The 19,942-nt window shown below is 33.8% G+C and overlaps 1 protein-coding gene across 1 annotated transcript in view; it reads left to right on the forward strand.

The window, feature by feature from the left end:
* The window catches only part of LOC142237917 (uncharacterized), a 222,785-nt gene that overhangs the window by 143,102 nt on the left and 59,741 nt on the right, over nucleotides 1–19,942 (forward strand). The window contains exons 3-4 of the mRNA XM_075309374.1: nucleotides 16,113–16,345; nucleotides 17,801–17,944. Of these exons, the coding sequence (XP_075165489.1) occupies nucleotides 16,113–16,345; nucleotides 17,801–17,944 (377 nt within the window). The remainder of the gene's footprint in view (nucleotides 1–16,112; nucleotides 16,346–17,800; nucleotides 17,945–19,942) is intronic.

Raw genomic sequence — 19,942 nt, forward strand, 5'->3', positions numbered from 1 at the left:
TTTAACACTAAATAAATGTCTGGAATAACTACAACAGACTAGGAAATTATTGTAGGATAAATATTTCTATGTTTGTTGGAATCTTGGTATAATGTAGTTGGTATGATGAGGCTGGTAAGAAATTATCTTGGTATAGGTGGCATTCGATAAGTACTTATACTGATGGAAGATTTGTTCAAAGAATAATTTGCTGTAGTACATTATCGTAATCGACTACTGTCGAAATTTTAATCTAAATGGGATTACAAACTTTTTTTACCATGCATTGAAGTGGTAGTGTACGCCAATACTAAAAAATTGATCGAAGATTTAATTTTTGTTTTGGACAGGTAAATCACGCAGCAAAATCAAAGAGTTTCTGTATGCTATGTTCGGCGACTCTTCCTCGAAGGCTGCTGTCAGTTTTTGATAAACCGGACAACAAAGGCAACCACGAGACAAATGCAGATCTTAACTTTTAAACGCTATTTAATTGCAATTCAAAGTGGCTATGGACGGAACATGAATCCCCTGGTGTCCAAGGAACAGTCGAACCAGTGGACTGCACCTGAGGAACAGTCAGCGTAGTTTGTTCTATTGGCCAAAAAGGCCACCGTTTTCTGGGATTGACTAAATGGTTCCATTTAACGAAGCAAAATGTGCATCATTTACCGCTGAACAAATTGAGCCACAAGCTACTTTCACATTCACCATTGGGCTCCATACGACTTCATTTTGTGTTTTCAAATCGAAAAAGACACTCGCTGACACAAAAATCATTCGATTATGGAGCTTTAGCAAACGTAGTTTGGAGCATCGCTGAATGAAGTGTATTGAGGAGACAATATCAAAAAATTAATTGCCACTTTTCCGAAATGTTGGCTTTTTTCTAGGCTAAATCCGAATTGTGAATGAAAAAAGGAGGGATGGTTTTGTTCGTCATAAGCAAAGGCATAAATCAGGAACTTATCCTGTAACTGAAGCTAGGTTGTTAAAGGGGTTTTAAACAATATGGTTCATTTAAGATATTTGGCGTAAAACTGGTATTTTGCTTTTATATGGCAAGTCAATAATTTGGCACATGCAGAGAAGGACTATGATCACCCCAAATAAATTTCAAGCACTTGTAGCATCCATATTATTTTCTCGTAAATTATGGTAACATTATGCTCTTCAAACAGGTGTGTAGAGATAATATTCCTTCTCTGGATGCATGGAATACTAGAACCTATCCTAAACTAAGTTAGCATTAAATTAGGGAATTACTAAAGGTGGGAAGATGACATACAGTAGGTATCTAAACGAGTATGCTAATTAGAAAACTATTAGAAGTTGTAGCAATATTTAGGGTATAAATATTCATACTTTACAGGTTATGTTACTCCGTACAATGAAATTCATGTTTTGACTATGGTTTAGTTCTACGTTTTTTCATTCATATTTATACTTGACTCTACTCAGGTATAAAAATAAAATAATAAAATGTATTTTTTCTATTTTTAATAATGCAGCCCTCGCTTATTATTTCCCATGGACGTTCTTGTGTTAACGTCTATGCCCCGTCGCAATATAGTGTCGTTTATGGGAATAATAAGAGTGACATTATGCCGGAGGATAACTAAAATATACACAAATACCATGAAACTTTGATAAATTAAACAGATTTATTACTTAGCTGAGATATTTCTTTGGCCCTCAGTAGCTATGGATTTGCAGATGGAGTTGCTGTTGTTTGGCCATTTACAATGCGAGTGATGGGTTTGGGGGGAAACAAGGACAATTCCAGACGACAACATATACAAATGTAACATAATCCAATGGAAGTCTGGTTGCCTAACTGTTGTCCCAACTGACTGACTGTCTGATTGCCAGTTTGTCAGCTAACCTTGCTGACGATTTGGTTTGGGCGGATATGGTTGGTTTGCTGTGGACCACTGTCACCTTGTCTGTCCTTATGTCTAACGTTTTGACATTTGGTTGCTTCAGAGTAATTCCTCCTCCACCCTCCTTTGCCATGTAGATATTATGGAGGTGGTAGGAATGATACCCATGACTTGGAGATTTTTGTATTTTGCTCCTTTCACCTCTTCATCTCGTTCTTATTTTTGTTATTCGTTTGTTTGTCTACCGAATTGTTTTATATGTTTGCAAATTTTTTCGTGTACTGCTGTACGTCCTACCTAAATCTTCATCTGTTCAGCCATTCATGTCTTATTTTATTTACATTACTTTTTCATAGATATTTTAACATTTTGTTCTTCTCTGTGTTTTGTTGCCATTCATCTATTTCACATTCATTGGGGTAGGTGAATGCCACATTTCTTTGCCCATACAATGGCAGTGGTGGTTATAAAATTATCATTGAAGCTGGGTGTTTGTCATTGTCTTTAGTTTTTATGTTTTATTTGTTTGGGTTGAAATATATTCATATCATGTCTAATTTAGTACCATAAATTTTATATAAATGTATGTATACGATGGGTGTATACTAAAGTTTGTACTTGAATAATTTGAATAAATAATTTGAAGATAAGTGAGTCTTTTTACATTTCAATTAAATTGTGGTAATTTCGAATTAAATCAAATTACCAAAAATTAAAGCAAATATGTGAAAAGATTTATAAAACTACCATAAAAAGTGAATCCTCTACTTTACTAAAGCCAATTTAACTTTATTTCAGTTCATGGAATTATTATGTTAGGTGAAAGTTTCCTTTACTCTAATAATTTTTTGTGTACTTTACAAACTAAAAAACGTGAAAAATTATACACAAATGAAGCAAAAAAAAAAAGACTAAATTCGTACTTCTCACAAAATAGTTCATAATTTTTTTTTTTTAAATTTTAACATTTTACTAGAAATGTGCCCATCATCAACTTCGTATGGCACTAAAGACATTCTTGCAATTTTGAACTCCAATTTTTTTCCTTCAAACTACAAAATTTTTTTTTACCAAGTGAAAAAAAAATTTAATTCAAAATATTTGCTTATTTTTGTGATATAAGTGTGATGTCAGCGTTTGCAATACTATTTAGTTAAAATTTTCTAAAAGTATAATTAACCAAAATTCTTGCAAATTTTGAACTCCAATTTTTTCCTTCAAACTACAAAATTTTCTTTACCAAGTGAAAAAAAAATAATTCAAAATATTTACTTATTTTTGTGATATAAGTGTGATGTCAGCTTTTGCAATACTATTTAGTTAAAATTTTCTAAAAGTATAATTAACCAAAAATTTTTCACAGTTTTTTCAGTGTAAATTACACACAAAAAAATTGTTCTGATTCAATCACGAAATTAATTGATCCTATTAATTGTTTACTTGAAATGTCTTCAACCACGAAAATGATAGATAGAAAAAAAATCTTGATTAATTGATTTCATTAGCAAATTTCAATTAATTTTTTAATTGATTCAATTAAAAATTTAATTGATGTTGATTGCAAAACTCAATTTATTAATTAAAAAATGTAGCTATTTTCAATTACTTTCTGAATTGTCTTAGAGTTTTTATTTGGATTAACAATTGATTGTTTGAAATACATTTTTAATTAAAAATTCAAAAAAGGTTCATCACCTTTTTATACCCTCCACCATAGGATGGGGGTATATTAACTTTGTCATTCCGTTTGTAAAACATCGAAATATTGCTCTAAGACCCCATAAAGTATATATATTCTGGGTCGTGGTGAAATTCTGAGTCGATCTAAGCATGTCCGTCCGTCCGTCCGTCTGTCCGGCTGTCCGTCCGTCTGTGGAAATCACGCTAACTTCCGAACGAAACTAGCTATCGACTTGAAACTTGGCACAAGTAGTTGTTATTGATGTAGGTCGGATGGTATTGAAAATGGGCCATATCGGCCCACGTTTACGTATAGCCCCCATATAAACCGATCCCCAAATTTGGCTTGCGGAGCCTTCCGGAGCAGCAAAATTCATCCGATCCGGTTGAAATTTGGTACGTGGTCTAAGTATACGGTCTCTAACAACCATGCAAAAATTGGTCCATATCGGTCCATAATTATATATAGCCCCCATATAAACCGATCCCCAGATTTGACCTCCGGAGCCTCTTGGAGGGGCAAAATTCATCCGATCCGGTTGAAATTTGGTACCTGATGTTAGTATACGGTCTCTAACAACCATGCAAAAATTGGTCCATATCGGTCCATAAATATATATAGCTCCCATATAAACCGATCCCCAGATTTGACCTCCGGAGCCTCTTGGAGGAGCAAACTTCATCCTACCCGATTGAAATTTGGTACGTGGTGTTAGTATATGGTCTCTAACAACCATGCAAAAACTTGTCCATATCGGTCCATAATTATATATAGCTCCCATATAAACCGATCCCCAGATTTGACCTCCGGAGGCTCTTGGAGGGGCAAAATTCATCCGATCCATTTGAAATTGGGTACCTGATGTTAGTATACGGTCTCTAACAAGCATGCAAAAATTGGTCCATATCGGTCCATAATTATATATAGCTCCCATATAAACCGATCCCCAGATTTGAACTCTGGAGCCTCTTGGATGAGCAAAATTCATCCGATCCAATTGAAATTTAGTACGTGGTGTTAGTATATGGTCTCTAACAACCATGCAAAAATTCGTCCATATCGGTCCATAATTATATATAGCTCCCATATAAACCGATCCCCAGATTTGACCTCCGGAGCCTCTTGGAGGGGCAAAATTCATCCGATCCGTTTGAAATTGGGTACCTGATGTTAGTATACGGTCTCTAACAAGCATGCAAAAATTGGTCCATAATTATATATAGCTCCCATATAAACCGATCCCCAGATTTGACCTCCGGAGCCTCTTGGAGGAGCAAAAGTCATCCGATGCGGTTCAAATTTGGTACATTTCGTTAGTATATGGCCTCTAACAGCCATGTAAAAATTGTCAAATTTTATTACTATAGAAAGTTTTGTCAAAATTTCATTTCTATAGAAAGTTTTGTAAAAAGTTTATTTCTATAGCAATGTTTGCCAACATTTTATTTCCATAGAAAATTTTGTCAAAATTTTATTTCTATAGAAAATTTTGTAAAAAATTTATTTCTGTAGAAAATTTTGTCAACATTTTATTTCTATAGAACATTTTGTCAACAATTTATTTCTATAGAAAATTTTTTTCAACATTTTATTTCTATAGAAAATTTTGTCAAAATTTTATTGCTATAGAAAATTTTGTCAACATTTTACTTCCATAGAAAATTTTGTCAACATTTTATTTCTATAGAAAATTTTGTCAAGTTTCTATTTCTATAGAAAATTTTGTCAAAATTTTATTTCTATAGAAAATTTTGTCAAACTGAATTATATACGTATTTAATCGGCCTTTTTTTGTTTAATATATACCCCTTATGGACTAACTTACAATTTAGAAGACAGTGTTAAAAAGTTTTACGATACCTTGCCATCGGCAAGTGTTATCGCAACCCAAGTAATTCGATTGTGGATGACAGCCTTTAGTAGACGTTCCTACGCAATCCATGGTGGAGGGTACATAAGATTCGGCCTGGCCGAACTTACGGCCGTATATACTTGTTTTAACTGATTTAGTCTTCCAAATTTGATTAAAAAGTTAATTGTGTTAATTAATTTTTAATTAAAAAATTTTAAAATTTTCAATCATTGACTTAATTAACTTAATGTTTCTATCTTGATTATAAATTTATTTGTATTAATTAATTTATTGATTGAAAAAATTTTCAACTTCAATTAACTTTTTAATTGGAAATAATTTGGTGATATTTTTTCTGTGTACATAAAATGAATTGAAAAGTGAAATTAAATAAGAGTATGGCAATAGGTAAATAAAATAAAAACTATATAAATTTAAATTTAAGTTAAATTAAATTAAAAATATTATTTTTAATTGATATAATAATTTTACATTCTCTAAAGAAAATAATCTAAAGAAATTCTGTGTCCAATTTCCGTTCTTCAGATTACCTTCTACCCCAATCATTCTTTTTGATAAAAATGAATATCCTCTTGTTATATGTGGATATTGTTGGAATATCTGCCTTGCCTTTCCGCTGTAAAAGGAAATTGTTGATTGACCAGGAAACAAACAATTTTGCGATTATTTTTAAATGGCAGGTCACTTTACTTTTGTTGTGACCTTCGTATCTAAATCCAAGGATTCGTGTATCTTTCGCTTTGAAGACTTTAATACCCGCCTTTTATCTTTTTTGGTAACACCACATTAAGAATATATATGTGTGTGTGTGCGCGTGAAAAGATATTGCCCTGTGTTATTGTTTATGTGTGTGTGAGCGTGTGTATTAGTGTGCGGTGAAAGCTCATTTTTGTTATGGGTTTATATGTGCAAAAGCCTCTAAAATTGTGTGTTCGTAAATGTATTTGAATTGTTATTAATCTTTCGATGTCACATTTTTCATAATCAGTCGTGTTGAAAATAATGCCTGTTTTCTTCATTTGCAGTGTTCTGCGACGTTCATTTTGTTTTTATTATTGTCCTTAATGGAGGCCATGAAAATGGCAATGGCCCAGTATATTTCAGTGGGCCCTTTCTTTGGTTCATTCATTATTTCAATTGGGATTTAGAAATAAAGACAAATGTTTTTGAAAAGTTCGCCTTATGAAAATGTGATAAGAAATTTAAGTTTCGTCGTTCGTATCGTTGTTACCAAAAGTACATTTGTCATGGCTGATTATAATGAAAGTCTCGTAATTAATGACTTAATGTTAACAACAACGAGAACAGTTGACTTGGATTTTAACGACATACCACCTACTATTAGGCAGGAAGTTTAGGTTTTCTTTCCCCCTCGAGGAAAGGTCAAAACACGTGCCTTTTAATTAAAACAACCACAGCATAGAATCGAATCGTTAATTAGTTTGGCAACTGCCCTAAGCATAAAACAGCAAAAATTATTAGGATTTATACCAGGGACCATTTATTATAGTGTTCTCGTAATGTGTGAAAGTTTTTGGGGCAAAATGGATAGGGAATATAGTTGAATTGTTAGTTAAACCATAAATCTAATGCCAGCAGTAGGGTCACACTGAGCAAATATATGACAGAAATCAAACAAGAATTCTTCGCAATAGTCAAGCTGGCAAACCTTTTTAACAAAAATTTTCCAAAAATGGTTTTCAGATACTTCGAAAATAGTCCTGGAAGAAAGTTTGATACTCATTTTGGTCAAACATGCTAAATATTCCCAAAAATCCAAAAATAACATTTTGCTCCTGAAACATATTTAAGGTGATCATATTTCTTCTCTGGATGTACCCTTTATATACACGGACGAAAAAGACTGTTTTTCATATGTTTGGGTGTAAAAATTATATGTGTTGGAACTCAAATTTTTTGACACAATATTTTTAAGTGCAAACATATAATGTTCATAAACTAGCATGGGACATATATGTTAATATGTTAGAAATAAATACAATATGCTTATATGCAAACATATATTAATTTGGAAATAGCCTATAAACATATATGTGTTTAGAAAGAGAGACCTAAAGAGTATGCTGCAAGTAAAATAATGGAAGTAACCAATTGGCGCCTTAAAAATATATCCACACAACGAAAATTTAATTAAAATTTTTTACTACGAGTGTATGCCCTAAGGTGAAACATAACATGTTTGAACAATACAAACAATATTTTGTTTGGACCAATCCTGAAAATATATATGCTTGAAGCAAAATGTGTTTGTACCATTATTTAATAGTCCCCAATTGAATTATTTTATATGGAACCTATATCACATATCGAAATCGTATATTATAAGATATAAAGGGTAATTTTTTAAGGGCTAGAGGAAAATTTTTCATAACAAAAAACACAAAATTCAGAAAAAATTCATACACTTTGCAACATTTCATTTGAAGCGGGATTGATCTGTATTATCTGCCTATTGACTCTCCCCGAACGTGAAGAAAAATGTTCATCGAACTCGCTTCTCAATAACTCATTTGTTACGCGTACAGTGCTTTTATAATACTTCTGGGTAGAGGTGTGCGCGTGAGTGAAATTTCATTCACACTCACGCACATTCACGAAGTAAAATGTTTGGTCACGCACGCTCACGCTCGATATGTTTGGTAGCCACTCACACTCACGCACGTTCACGAAATGTAAACCGGTACTCACGCACGCTCACGCACGAACTACTTTTGAAGACTCACGCTCACGCACGATTCACGACAATTAACGTGACTCACGACAAATTCACGAGACTCACGACAAATTCATTTCATTTCATTTATTTGTTCATTCAAGAACCTGTGAGCCGTATTCGGCCTAATTGATTACGCAGTTTAATATATATAGGCACAATTAATATAAAAATCCTTAAAAAATAAAAATACAAACTTATAAACTAATGCTTATTCTAAAGTAATAAGTGGAACGAAAATGGATGACGAAATCGAATATCTATGGGACCATTAGCATTATACATTAAAATCCAAGAAGGCAATCAAAAACAGTGCAGAACAATGTCCCGGAATTGATTGCATGAATACGAAATTCCAGAGACTCACGACATTTTCCAACCGGGAAAGAGGAAAGGTAACAAAATTAATAAATAGGAGATAGTTCGACAGCTAAATAGAATTCAGTTATCGTATCAGAAAGAATTGAATCTTGATTTCTTTCGTGAGCGTGATTTTGCAGAAATTTTATTCACGCACATTCACGAACCGATTTTATTTCTCACGCACGACATATTATTTTTAGTCCCATTCACGCACATTCACGAAAGTTTCTTCAGATATTGTTCACGAGTCACGTGATTCACGCGTGTCACGACAGTTTCGTGTCACGCGCACACCTCTACTTCTGGGTGATCTTTACTCCAAAATCGACAATTCTGCTTATTTATGTGCCCATTGAGCTATAAATTAGCTTCGTCGCTGAACACAATTTGTCGATAAAAAGCTCGTGATGAACTTTCTTAACAGAGCACGCATTTTGATAATAAAATTAAATAATTTGCAAGTGTTTTTCGTTTGTAGAACGATTCGTAAACTATAGACACACTAAAAAAAGTGAAGAAGTTCACGGAATTATTAAGTTTTGACAAATTTTACATTACTTAAATATTTTTTCATGCATTAGTTAAATGAACTAAAAAAGTGGAAAAAATTATATGCAAATAAAGCATACAGATTAACTAAATTCCTGTCTCTCAAAAAATAGTTCAGAATTTCTTAAAATTTTACCAATAATGTGCCCATCCTGAACTTTGTATGGCTCTAGGTGAGGTGGCAGCCCGATGTATCAGGCTCACTTAGACTATTCAGTCCATTGTGATACCACAGTGGTGAACTTCTCTCTTATCACTGAGTGCTGCCCGATTCCATGTTAAGCTCAATGACAAGGGACCTCCTTTTTATGGCCGAGTCCGAACGGCGTTCCACATTGCAGTGAAACCACTTAGAGAAGCTTTGAAACCCTTAGAAATGTCACCAGCATTACTGAGGTGGGATAATCCACCGCTGAAAAACTTTTTGATGTTCGGTCGAAGCAGGAATCGAACCCACGACCTTATGTATGCAAGGCGGGAATGTTAACCACGGGAGCCACCGTGGTGCAATAAAGACATTCTTGCAATTTTGAACTCCAATTTCTTCCTTCAAGCTACGAAATTTTCTTTAGCAAGTGAAAAAAAAAACAGTAATTAGCCTAAGAAATTTTCTTGAATTTGTCGCTAACTATTTACTTATTTTTGTGAAATCTACTAATTATTTTACTTATTTTAAGAAATTTATTATTTTCTTTTACTAGTATCAGTCAGAGTTTGCATTTTAATCGTTGTAGATTCCAACGATTATTGTTGAATTTGTACAGACTTTATTTCATCTTTTCGTGGACATTTTCTTTATGTTATTCAATACGAATAATGTATATCAACAATAATTCAGTTTTCCAAAAAAAAAAAAAAAGATTTTTTTTCGCAATTGCTTTAAAGACGATGCAGAAATTGTTCAAGTTCTCATACCGCAATCATGTTGAATTGTCAATCAAATTAGAAGACAAAAATATTTATGATTGCTATTCAGGCTGTGATGAATGATGAACGTCGAATAATAAATGATTGTGATTATTGTTATTATTTTCTTCAGCATATTTACATCAATGAAATTTCTCAGAAATTAATAATTCTTCAAACAGCGCACATATACACACACATATTGCCATGTGAATCAAGGAACTTTTTGTTATTTACCATGCATGAGTTTATTCGTTAACCATGCGCCTGTGTGTGTGTGTGCGAGTACAGCTTGAAGTTTGGATTTCATGTACTGACTTTATTTCGCATATAAAGCAATTCCTATGCAAAGTGAATAATAAGAGAATTTATAATCATGAAACAAATCATGAAAATGTTTTTGTAACCGCCTTTCTTGCTAAAATAAAAGCGGAGACAAGGAAAATTGCTGCCTTAGTAAATCAGCAGCACTAATAAAGACCAACAAAGAAACGCTGAATGCAAATACCAAAGTTACCATAACAACAGTAGTGGTTGGAGCTGAAAAGACTTATCCACCAAAAACGTAATAATAAAACATGGCTGTCACGTTTCCGGTCTATGATTGTAAGCAAAGAGAACATTGAGATGAGAAGAGATCTGACTACATCATAACACCCCTAGTTTCAGTGTGTGTTAAGAGAGTGAGATTGAGACCTTTACTTTCTGAAAGAGTGGCTTTATGATGGCCACGAAAAATAATATTCCTTGAAACTTATTCCTACCAACTGATGAAATGTAAAATACCTACCAACGGCAAAAGGGGGAGAGCAATTATTCCATAGAACTGAATAACAACTTCAGATTGAGCACAAGAACTTGTACAAGTCATTGAATATTTTTATAATTTTTTTCTTTTTGTATTCTGAAGTACCAAAAATATTTCTACGAAAATCCCTAGTGAAGAGTTGATGAAAAACAATCATTTAAATCTATTCTTTTGCATTGTGAATTTTAAACAGTTGTTGGAATTTTTCGAGAATAGGAAACTTCGCATAATAGGAAGGTAAAGTAATTGTAAGTGAACTGAGATTGTCTTATTTGAATGTAAAACAGCATAAATGTGAATAATGATCTGGGCAATAAAATTATTTGGAGTCTTGGTTACATGATTTATTAAAGTGGATGATTTTCCATACCGAGAATGGAATTCTGACTAAATATTATTTTAGCCAAGAATAAATTGTTACATATCAATATTACACAGAAAAAAATATCACCAAAATATTTCCAATTAAAAAGTTAATTGAATTTGAAATTTTTTCAATTAATAAATTAATTGGTACAATTAACTTTTTAATCAATATAGAAACATTAAGTTAATTAAGTCAATGATTGAAAATTTTAAAATTTTTAATTAAAAAGTTAATTGATACAATTAACTTTTAATCAAATTCGGAAGACTAAGTCAGTTTATGACGAAGATGAACATTTTTTTAAATTTATAATTAATTTTTTTTTTCAAACGATTAATTGTTAATCCAAATAAAAATTCTAAGCCAATTCAGAATTTAATTGAAAATAGTTACCTTTTTTTAATTAATAAATTAATTGAGTTTTGCAATCAACATCAATTAAATTTTTAATTGAATCAATTAAAAAATTAATTGAAATATGGCAATGAAATCAATTAATTTTTTAATCAAGAATTTTTTCTATGCCCAATTAAAATTGTGATTGATACTATCATTTTCGTGATTGAAGACATTTCAATTAAAAAATTAATTGGATCAATTAATTTCGTGATTGAATCAGAAAAATTTTTTTTTGTGTGTATAGAACACTTCTCCACGGAGAAAAGATAGAAGCAATACCGAAACTTTCTTACAGACGGTTTAGAAAATGAGAAATACACAAGAACTTTTCCTATTTGTTTACATAACAATGATTACCATGGCTTTAGATACTAAACAATGTGAGGCCTTCGGTAGCACAGTTGAAGTGCGTTAGTCTTATATGAAGAAGGTGCCGGTTTCGATTCCCGGCTGGGATGGCACTGGCAAAATAATTTACCCTTGTTCATTATGGAATTCATCACTTGTTCAAATGTCTGCAGATACATCTTACAACCGTTCGGATTTCCATTCATAAATAAAAAAACACGACTCCGGCTTCATAAGCGACTGCTATGAAGCCGGAGCGAAGGCAATATGAACCAAAGGATTATCACATCAGCTCCTCCAAGCCGCTAAATACAACAACGACAAAATCTAATAAATGTCACCAGGATGCTAAGAAATTGTAACCCAACTTCAATAATAGTTTTGATACTTCAGTGCATTTTTTATAAGGAATTGGGATGCTATACATTAAAAGAATATCATACTATTGATTAGGAGTAAATTAAAATAAGGGTGTAAGGAAAAATTTCCTTTTTTCCATTAATATTCGCAAACGAAAATCAAGACTGGTTCTTCAAAATAAAGTCATCGTGTTTCTAACCATAGGGCATAGAGTGTAGAACCACCCCTATGAGTAAATAATCTTTATATTTGGATGAAATTGGTGCTATTTAGTTTAGAATATACAACTTTGTTTTAATGGCTAAGTCCGTCTACGATGTTGCCAGTAGTCTGTTATTCCCGTCAGTAATAGAGCTCAGGACTCCATTGCGTGATATAGGCTTAACAATAGATAAAACCTGGGAAAGGATAATAAGCTAGTTCACAATATTGGATCTAATATTTAAATCGAGTCCGCCCTAACAGTCGCAGTGTATATCATGCCATAGCCCAACACCCTTTTTCCTCAACTTTCATACAGTAGTTGTGGAGCGGCCAGCCATCAAATGCTACCAAAGTGTGAATAAAATACACGCGATGTCATATTATCTTCAAATTGTGTTGAAGTCTGGATTTCGCGTTTGGTTTTGTTTTGCTCTTCGTGTTGGTGATGATTTCTACTCTGTAATTTTTTCCTCATTTTTTTTCTTGGCCTCTATGCCCATCATGTAATGTCCTAAAATAGCGAAAACAAGGCAGTACAGAATATCAGTAAAAAACGAAGTTTTCCATTTTGGAGATGCCTTTGAAGGACAAAAAAACTTTTGCCATGTTTTTGTAGACTTCTCTCTGGTCTGTAATAAAGGCGGTACCGTGAATTACAAATTCAGCACAATGTTCCTTTTGTTCCTTTCATACCATACCGATATCATAGAATGGAGAAGAACTTCCAAGGAATAAAGTTGTGGCTGACTATGAAGAAATTCTAGAAAAAAAACCAACATTTCAATGGATGTATGCCAGTGTGCCGGTGGAGACGTATGTCTTTGAAAGGCAAACTCCGAGAATACCACAAAAATAAATTAAGGACAATGAAGTCCATCATGAATGAAGGGAGGATGGACGGACAGACTGCATGATTCTTTGGAAACAAGCAAGTGTGTTTGTATGTCACTCTTGCAGAGAAATGAAAAATCTTTATGCCAAACAATTGGTTTGCTAAAAAAACAACATTTTCGTCATCTTTTTTTCCTCTCCGCCCACTGGCTTCGTCACATTTCTACCTCCTGCCGGCACATCCATATCTTCAGAGGCAACATTAGTGTTGGCCATAACCAAGAGATTCTTTTTTTCAGTGGGCTGTAGCCGCAGGGCCGTTGGTTGCTTCAAAGGCATTTATTTCGTTTTGTGACAAAAATGTCTGTCTGTTTCTGAGGGTGTAGATGGAACATAAACGCTAAAAAGAATCTCCTACCCCTTGAAATCAGGCCAGCCTGTAGGGTAACAAAAGACCCGGATGTATAGGGGAATATGGGTGGGTATCAGGGTTTGACGTTACCTAAATGCCAGAATCAAACAATTCAACGTAGCTCAAAAAAAAAATTATAATCAGCTATTGTCATTGTCGCTGACATGGAACATCCTGCAAAGATATTGACGGTGGTAGTACAATGGGTAAAAAAATCTCTTTTTGTTTCATTTTAGTACACTATTAGAATAGTTGATGATGTCTCTATGATGCTGGATATTTCAACTCATATGACTACTGCCACTGCCTCTACTACTACTGTTGCTTCTCTTTTCGTCATTTGTTAGCATAACATTAGGATATGAAGTAGTCATCAAATTCTACAGGCATATTTTTTTTTAATTCACCATTATTGCAAAAGCTTCACAAATAAAGTTGTGTGTACATGCAGAGATGTAATATTTTTTTCGTGCTAACATGTGCAAAGGGCAAAATATTACAATGAAAAAAATATATTTAATACCAAGATTATTTGTCATTTATTTTGGGAGCCACCGTGGTGCAATGGTTAGCATGCCTGCCTTGCATACACAAGGTCGTGGGTTCGATTCCTGCTTCGACCGAACACCAAAAAGTTTTTCAGCGGTGGCTTATCCCACCTCAGTAATGCTGGTGACATTTCTGAGGGTTTCAAAGCTTCTCTAAGTGGTTTCACTGCAATGTGGAACGCCGCTCGTACTCGGCTATAAAAAGGAGGTCCCTTGTCATTGAGCTTAACATGGAATCGGGCAGCACTCAGTGATAAGAGAGAAGTTCACCAATGTGGTATCACAATGGACTGAATAGTATAAGTGAGCCTATTACATCGGGCTGCCACCTAACCTATCCTTGTCATTTATTTTGGAAACATAATTCCACAATGTCTAATGATACAAAAAAAACTTTGAAAAAAGAATGAAGAATATTTCCCTTAAACAAGTATGAACTTTAAAGAATTCAGTTAATATTGTTTTCAGGAACATTTAAAATTCAAGCAGTAAGTCTATAATACTATAATGACTGTCTGATGCATCCCGCCATGATCCCAAGATTACTTGCCCCCCATTTGGTCACAGTAGCTATCCAAGTTTAAAATAATTTTAATTTGCTAACAGTGTTCTCGTCGTCGTTCGTTTTCAATCTTTTCTCTAAGCGTATCATCATGTAATCGTGATGTGATTAAAATATGATGATTTCCTCTCTTTGCTCACATAAAAAGGAATTGTTTAACCAAGAAATTTATTTCAACAATGGAAACACATGACTTTTTCTACATAAACCGTCAGCCATCTGTATCTACTGAGTAATGCTTAATGCACTTTGTTTTATCCTCAAAGATAAATATTTGAGGAAAAACATTTTACCTTATTCACACTTGAAGGCATATGGCATGCGATAGATAAAGGAATTAGATACGATACCACAGATAGTGAACTTCTTTATAAACAATGTACACTGCACGAATCTATGTTAAGCTCAATAGTAAAGGTTATATTTTTTAAAGCCATGTCCAAGGTATGACACTAGTGTGATCAGAGGTGACCTTTGGGACAATTTTTGTGACTATTGCAAACGTCCATGCAATATTTGCAGACTATCTCTTAATTACGCGTACGATAAATAAAATCGTCGTGGCTCTCCTAATAGTGATTTTGAGTGGTAAAAAATGTGTTGCATATTTTACATTACCCATTGAAATCTTTAGGAGTCGTAACAGAGTTTTATCCAATACTCCATTAACAATTAACTTTTTCTACACAAATTTCGGTTCTTAAGAGCTTTCTTACATTATGAACTGAAAGTAGTTACTCATATTGAGAAGTTCCGACTCGCCTATAAGGAGTGAATGAGGGCTGGAGGAAAAAGAGGTTTCCTTGGACTTTTTGTGATGTTGAGAGGAAAAATTCTCGATCGTCTTCATATTCAGCGTAAGGAATGAAAAATGTTATGGACAGTCATGGATAGATCGGGTCAGTGAATCATTTTGGGTTTATAGTACAGAAAGCCAATACCTTCGAAGGCTTTTTCTCATATAGCTAAACTTTAACCAGTTGGTAGTGGGATGACGGCCACATAACCACATAAGTGATTCACGGTTATTGTGACTGTATAAGTGGATTCAGAGATCGTTTAATATAAGCACGCATGGGATAGAATCTCTTGACGATAAGAATTGATCCACACAAGAATTCATGTAAAGGAGACAAACATTGGCTATTCACAGAAAGCAGAGCCTAATTATTTTTTTAATTAGGTGAAAAGAATTATTTTTTGTATTCTGTAGCACTTTGTTTGTTCCGCCCACTTTTAGATCATTTTTGTTTATTTCTTTACAAAAAATATCTAAATTTCCTTTTTTGTTCTATCTTCTTTCAGGCGGCGGCTCTGCTGATATAAGCAAGGATCAATGCAACAAAACTGTGGATATATTTGAGGATGTCAGTTCGCCGGAAGTAAATCACATTAATGTTGGTCGACCACTTACCTGCTGGTATCGTTTTCGTACCTTAAAAGGAGCGCCTCGAGATTTTGTATTGAGATTACGATTTAAGAAATTCAAAGTTGGAACATTGCTCAATGCAACCCATTGCGATGGTGGATACCTTCAGGTATGTTGGAATTCCAAATGAAATTATGCAAGCCACAAATACGCACATAAATCCTCTTCTGGTGGGTGGGGAGGCAGAGGGGACGACGTAGGAGTTTCTATTCGAATGTTGTAAGCTTTGATATCTACAAACGTTAGATATAATTTGTTAATGTCCATCCATTCGAATACGAGAGACATATGAAACATTTTCAGGCTCAAGGGAATTGTGATTTATGGTAGACAAGCATTAACACAATCATATGGAGAAACGAACATTCACACACTTTCGCACTTACTTATGGGCCTATCGATATTCACTCACATGAATTTATACGGAAGCACGTACACACCGACATACACTCTTTAAGGCAGACATACACACACATATTCTGGAACTCGAAGGACTGTGATATCAAATTAAATTTATTGCTTAATTCAACCTCGACTGGCTCAAACTGACAGCGAACACACACAATCCCATACATATATATGGACATAAATATTTTCTGCCAACGTCCTCATCCCCTCATCGCCTGAGTCCATGGTAATACTTTAGCGAGATGGATTTTCCGAGTTTCTCCTACAGGCTATACACATTCTCTAAACAAAAATCTTGACAAAATAAAGATTTTTTATCTTCAGATATCCGACTATTTATGGGCATGAGTACCAGAAAGGCATATGGATGCCATACTAATCAACAGAAAGTCTAAATTATTTTCTTTATACACACGTATATTTATTTGCCAGGGAGTGTGTGTATGTGTGTATGGTGGAGAATGTGGCAAACGGAAATGCCAAAAAAAGCTTTGGTATGACACCGTAAATGTAGATGTTTATGACAGTAGGCAGTAGTGGTGGGGATTGGGTCAAGATAGATGGGACAACAATTTAAAAATATTTTTAAATCACATAAGGCAATATGTAGAAAAAATCAATTTTTTATTTAAATTTTACTATCCAACAATAGGTTTTGATATATTCCCTAACTGTATATACCTACCTCGCTATTTGTTTATTGTTTTCCTTTTGTTACCTCCTTGGCCAATACCAGAAACTAGCTTGATTTTTCCTTTAACGAAAGCTACAGTGTTATCTCCTATGCACTACACTCTCAGCATAAATGATGACATATGGGAATAATCATCTTCCAGTTGACATCTTCATATTTATTTTTCCTTAAATCCCATACGTCGCCCTACCTCCGACCCTAGCAAAACATTCAGTGCAGTGCCAATATATTGTATTTTCAATAAACACATTTGACAAGACCAACTTGGAAGACATTTTGAGGGAGAAGAAATAAACCTATATAATATTTTCTAGTGATGATGAGGAGATGTGACAAGAACTTGGGCGAAAAAATATTCCATGGCATTATTGTTTGTTTTTTTTTTTCAAAATTTTCTATGCAGTCGTGTAATGAATTTCAATTTTATCCATCTATTTTGATAAATCTTTTCTTTTTCTATAGATTGTGGATGGCAATGCCAAAACGGATGTTTCAAACCGCCGCGAGCCTGGCATGTTTTGTGGAGAAGCAGAGCAGCCTCAAACTTTTATAAGTGAGACGAGTTATGTAAAGGTTATGTTTCACACAGATAATTTTACAGATCAGGTAAGTGAAAAAACTATCACGAATAAAATAAATAAAATTATCAGTTTGATGGGTTTAAACAAAAAAGTAAATAACACAAGTTATTCACTCGTATAAATATTTTTTGAACTCTTTTTAGTATTGGATTTTATAACCAACATAAATGTAATTTGACATTAGGGCAACAATTCTGTATTTGATTGGGATTCAGAACTGAGTTCTTTATGTGAAATATTTAAACTCTTCTGAGGTCCCAGTAAGTCGAGGATGTTTAGCCATACGGAATGTTACTGGTAGTTGGAGTAGTATGGAGAGTCTGTATAGCACAGTCATTACCATGCCTGTTTGGTATACAAAAGGTTAATAGGTTCATCTTAGTTCGACCAAACGATAAGTGTAATGTCATATCAGAATGGACTTGTTAGTCCATTTCTGCAAAACTACAAGAGTACGTAGCATAACCAACAGAGGAGAAGTATGTTTTTCAAACTATTTGGACAAAGCCCATTCGACTGCAAGATGGTTGGATGGACGGCCTTTTCGGAATTACCAATTTCCTCATCAACATCCTCTACTTGCAGCGAAACTATCAACCAATTTAGAGAGTAAATTCGTAACGTTTAAAATCGAAAAGCAACCTTATGGCAACGAATATTGCTTACTCGGGATATAAAAGTCGAAGTCGATATAAGCTTCAAAGTCGACCAAGCGGCTTTTATTTTATTGTTTTTGAAAATCGGGCCAAATCGACTAATGGACTCGAATGGTCACAATCGAGCTCTTTTTATTGTGACAATTCATAAAAGGACGACATTAAAAGTAGATTTTCAATAGTTGCAAAAGTAGAAAATGAACTTTTTCAGAACTTGACTTTTTGCCAGGTTGATGCTTGCTATTTATTGTACATAATCAGTTTTACCATATATATTTTTTAAGGGAAGAATACATATTTGAGTTCCTTACCCATTTGTTACTGCACCATTAAGATTACGATCGGTAGATGTTCGAATATTTTACAGCTTAACATGAAGTAAGTGCACTCATTCATGTGTAATCAATAGAGAAGAATTTGTTTTAGAAAGTAATTTGATAACTCTAAATTTTTTATGGTGGACGAGGATCAGAGATTTGTAGACGATTGAAAACTGCCATTAGAACATTCTAAAGTCTTCTTGGCCAACAAAAAACAATTTCTCAAATTGTAGTAGATTTTGGCGATATTACAGTAATTGAGTATCCCCATACCGACAGTGCGTCAAAAAGTGTAGGGAGTAGAGTGATTGTCACTATGACGCCAGCTTGGAAATGGTGAAATACTGGTTGATATCCCTGTTTTTCATTAAACTGCTATTCCGTCTTAGGAAACTCCTGGGGGAAATCGATATGTGGCATTTTCCAAGAACTCATTTACTGTACATGCGATAACCACACAGCACACGGAAATAATATGGCCAAATTATCCAATTAAAATTGTAATTAAAATTTAAAAACTATAAATTGAAACTTTAATCGATTCTACAAATTTTCCAATTAGTAGAAAAATCAATTAATTGGCTCAACTCATTTTTTAATTGACGTTAGTTAGTGATACTATCATTGGATTAATTGGATCAATTAACTTTGTAATTGAAGACAAAAAAGAATTTTGTGCATTGAGCGATTGGAATTAGAGGTGTGTGCGTGACTCGAAGTCTGAAGCAACTCTCGTGAATGTGCGTGAATGGAACTAAAACAAATATGTCGTGCGTGAGTAATAAAATCGGTTCGTAAATAAAATTTCTGCAAAATCACGCTGACGAAAAAATCAAGATTGAATTCTTACTCGTACTCGTATGTTAACTGAAATCGATTTAGCTGTTGAACTATATTCTATTCATGACTTTTGTTACCTTAGGTTTAGGTTTAGGTTATGTGGCAGCCCGATGTAGCAGGCTCACTTATACTATTCAGTCCATTGTGATACCACAGTGGTGAACTTCTCTTACCTTTGCTCATTCCTGGTTGGAAAATATCGTGAGT

Source organism: Haematobia irritans, chromosome 5, assembly GCF_050003625.1.
Source record: "Haematobia irritans isolate KBUSLIRL chromosome 5, ASM5000362v1, whole genome shotgun sequence".
Taxonomy (NCBI): Eukaryota; Metazoa; Arthropoda; class Insecta; order Diptera; family Muscidae; genus Haematobia; species Haematobia irritans.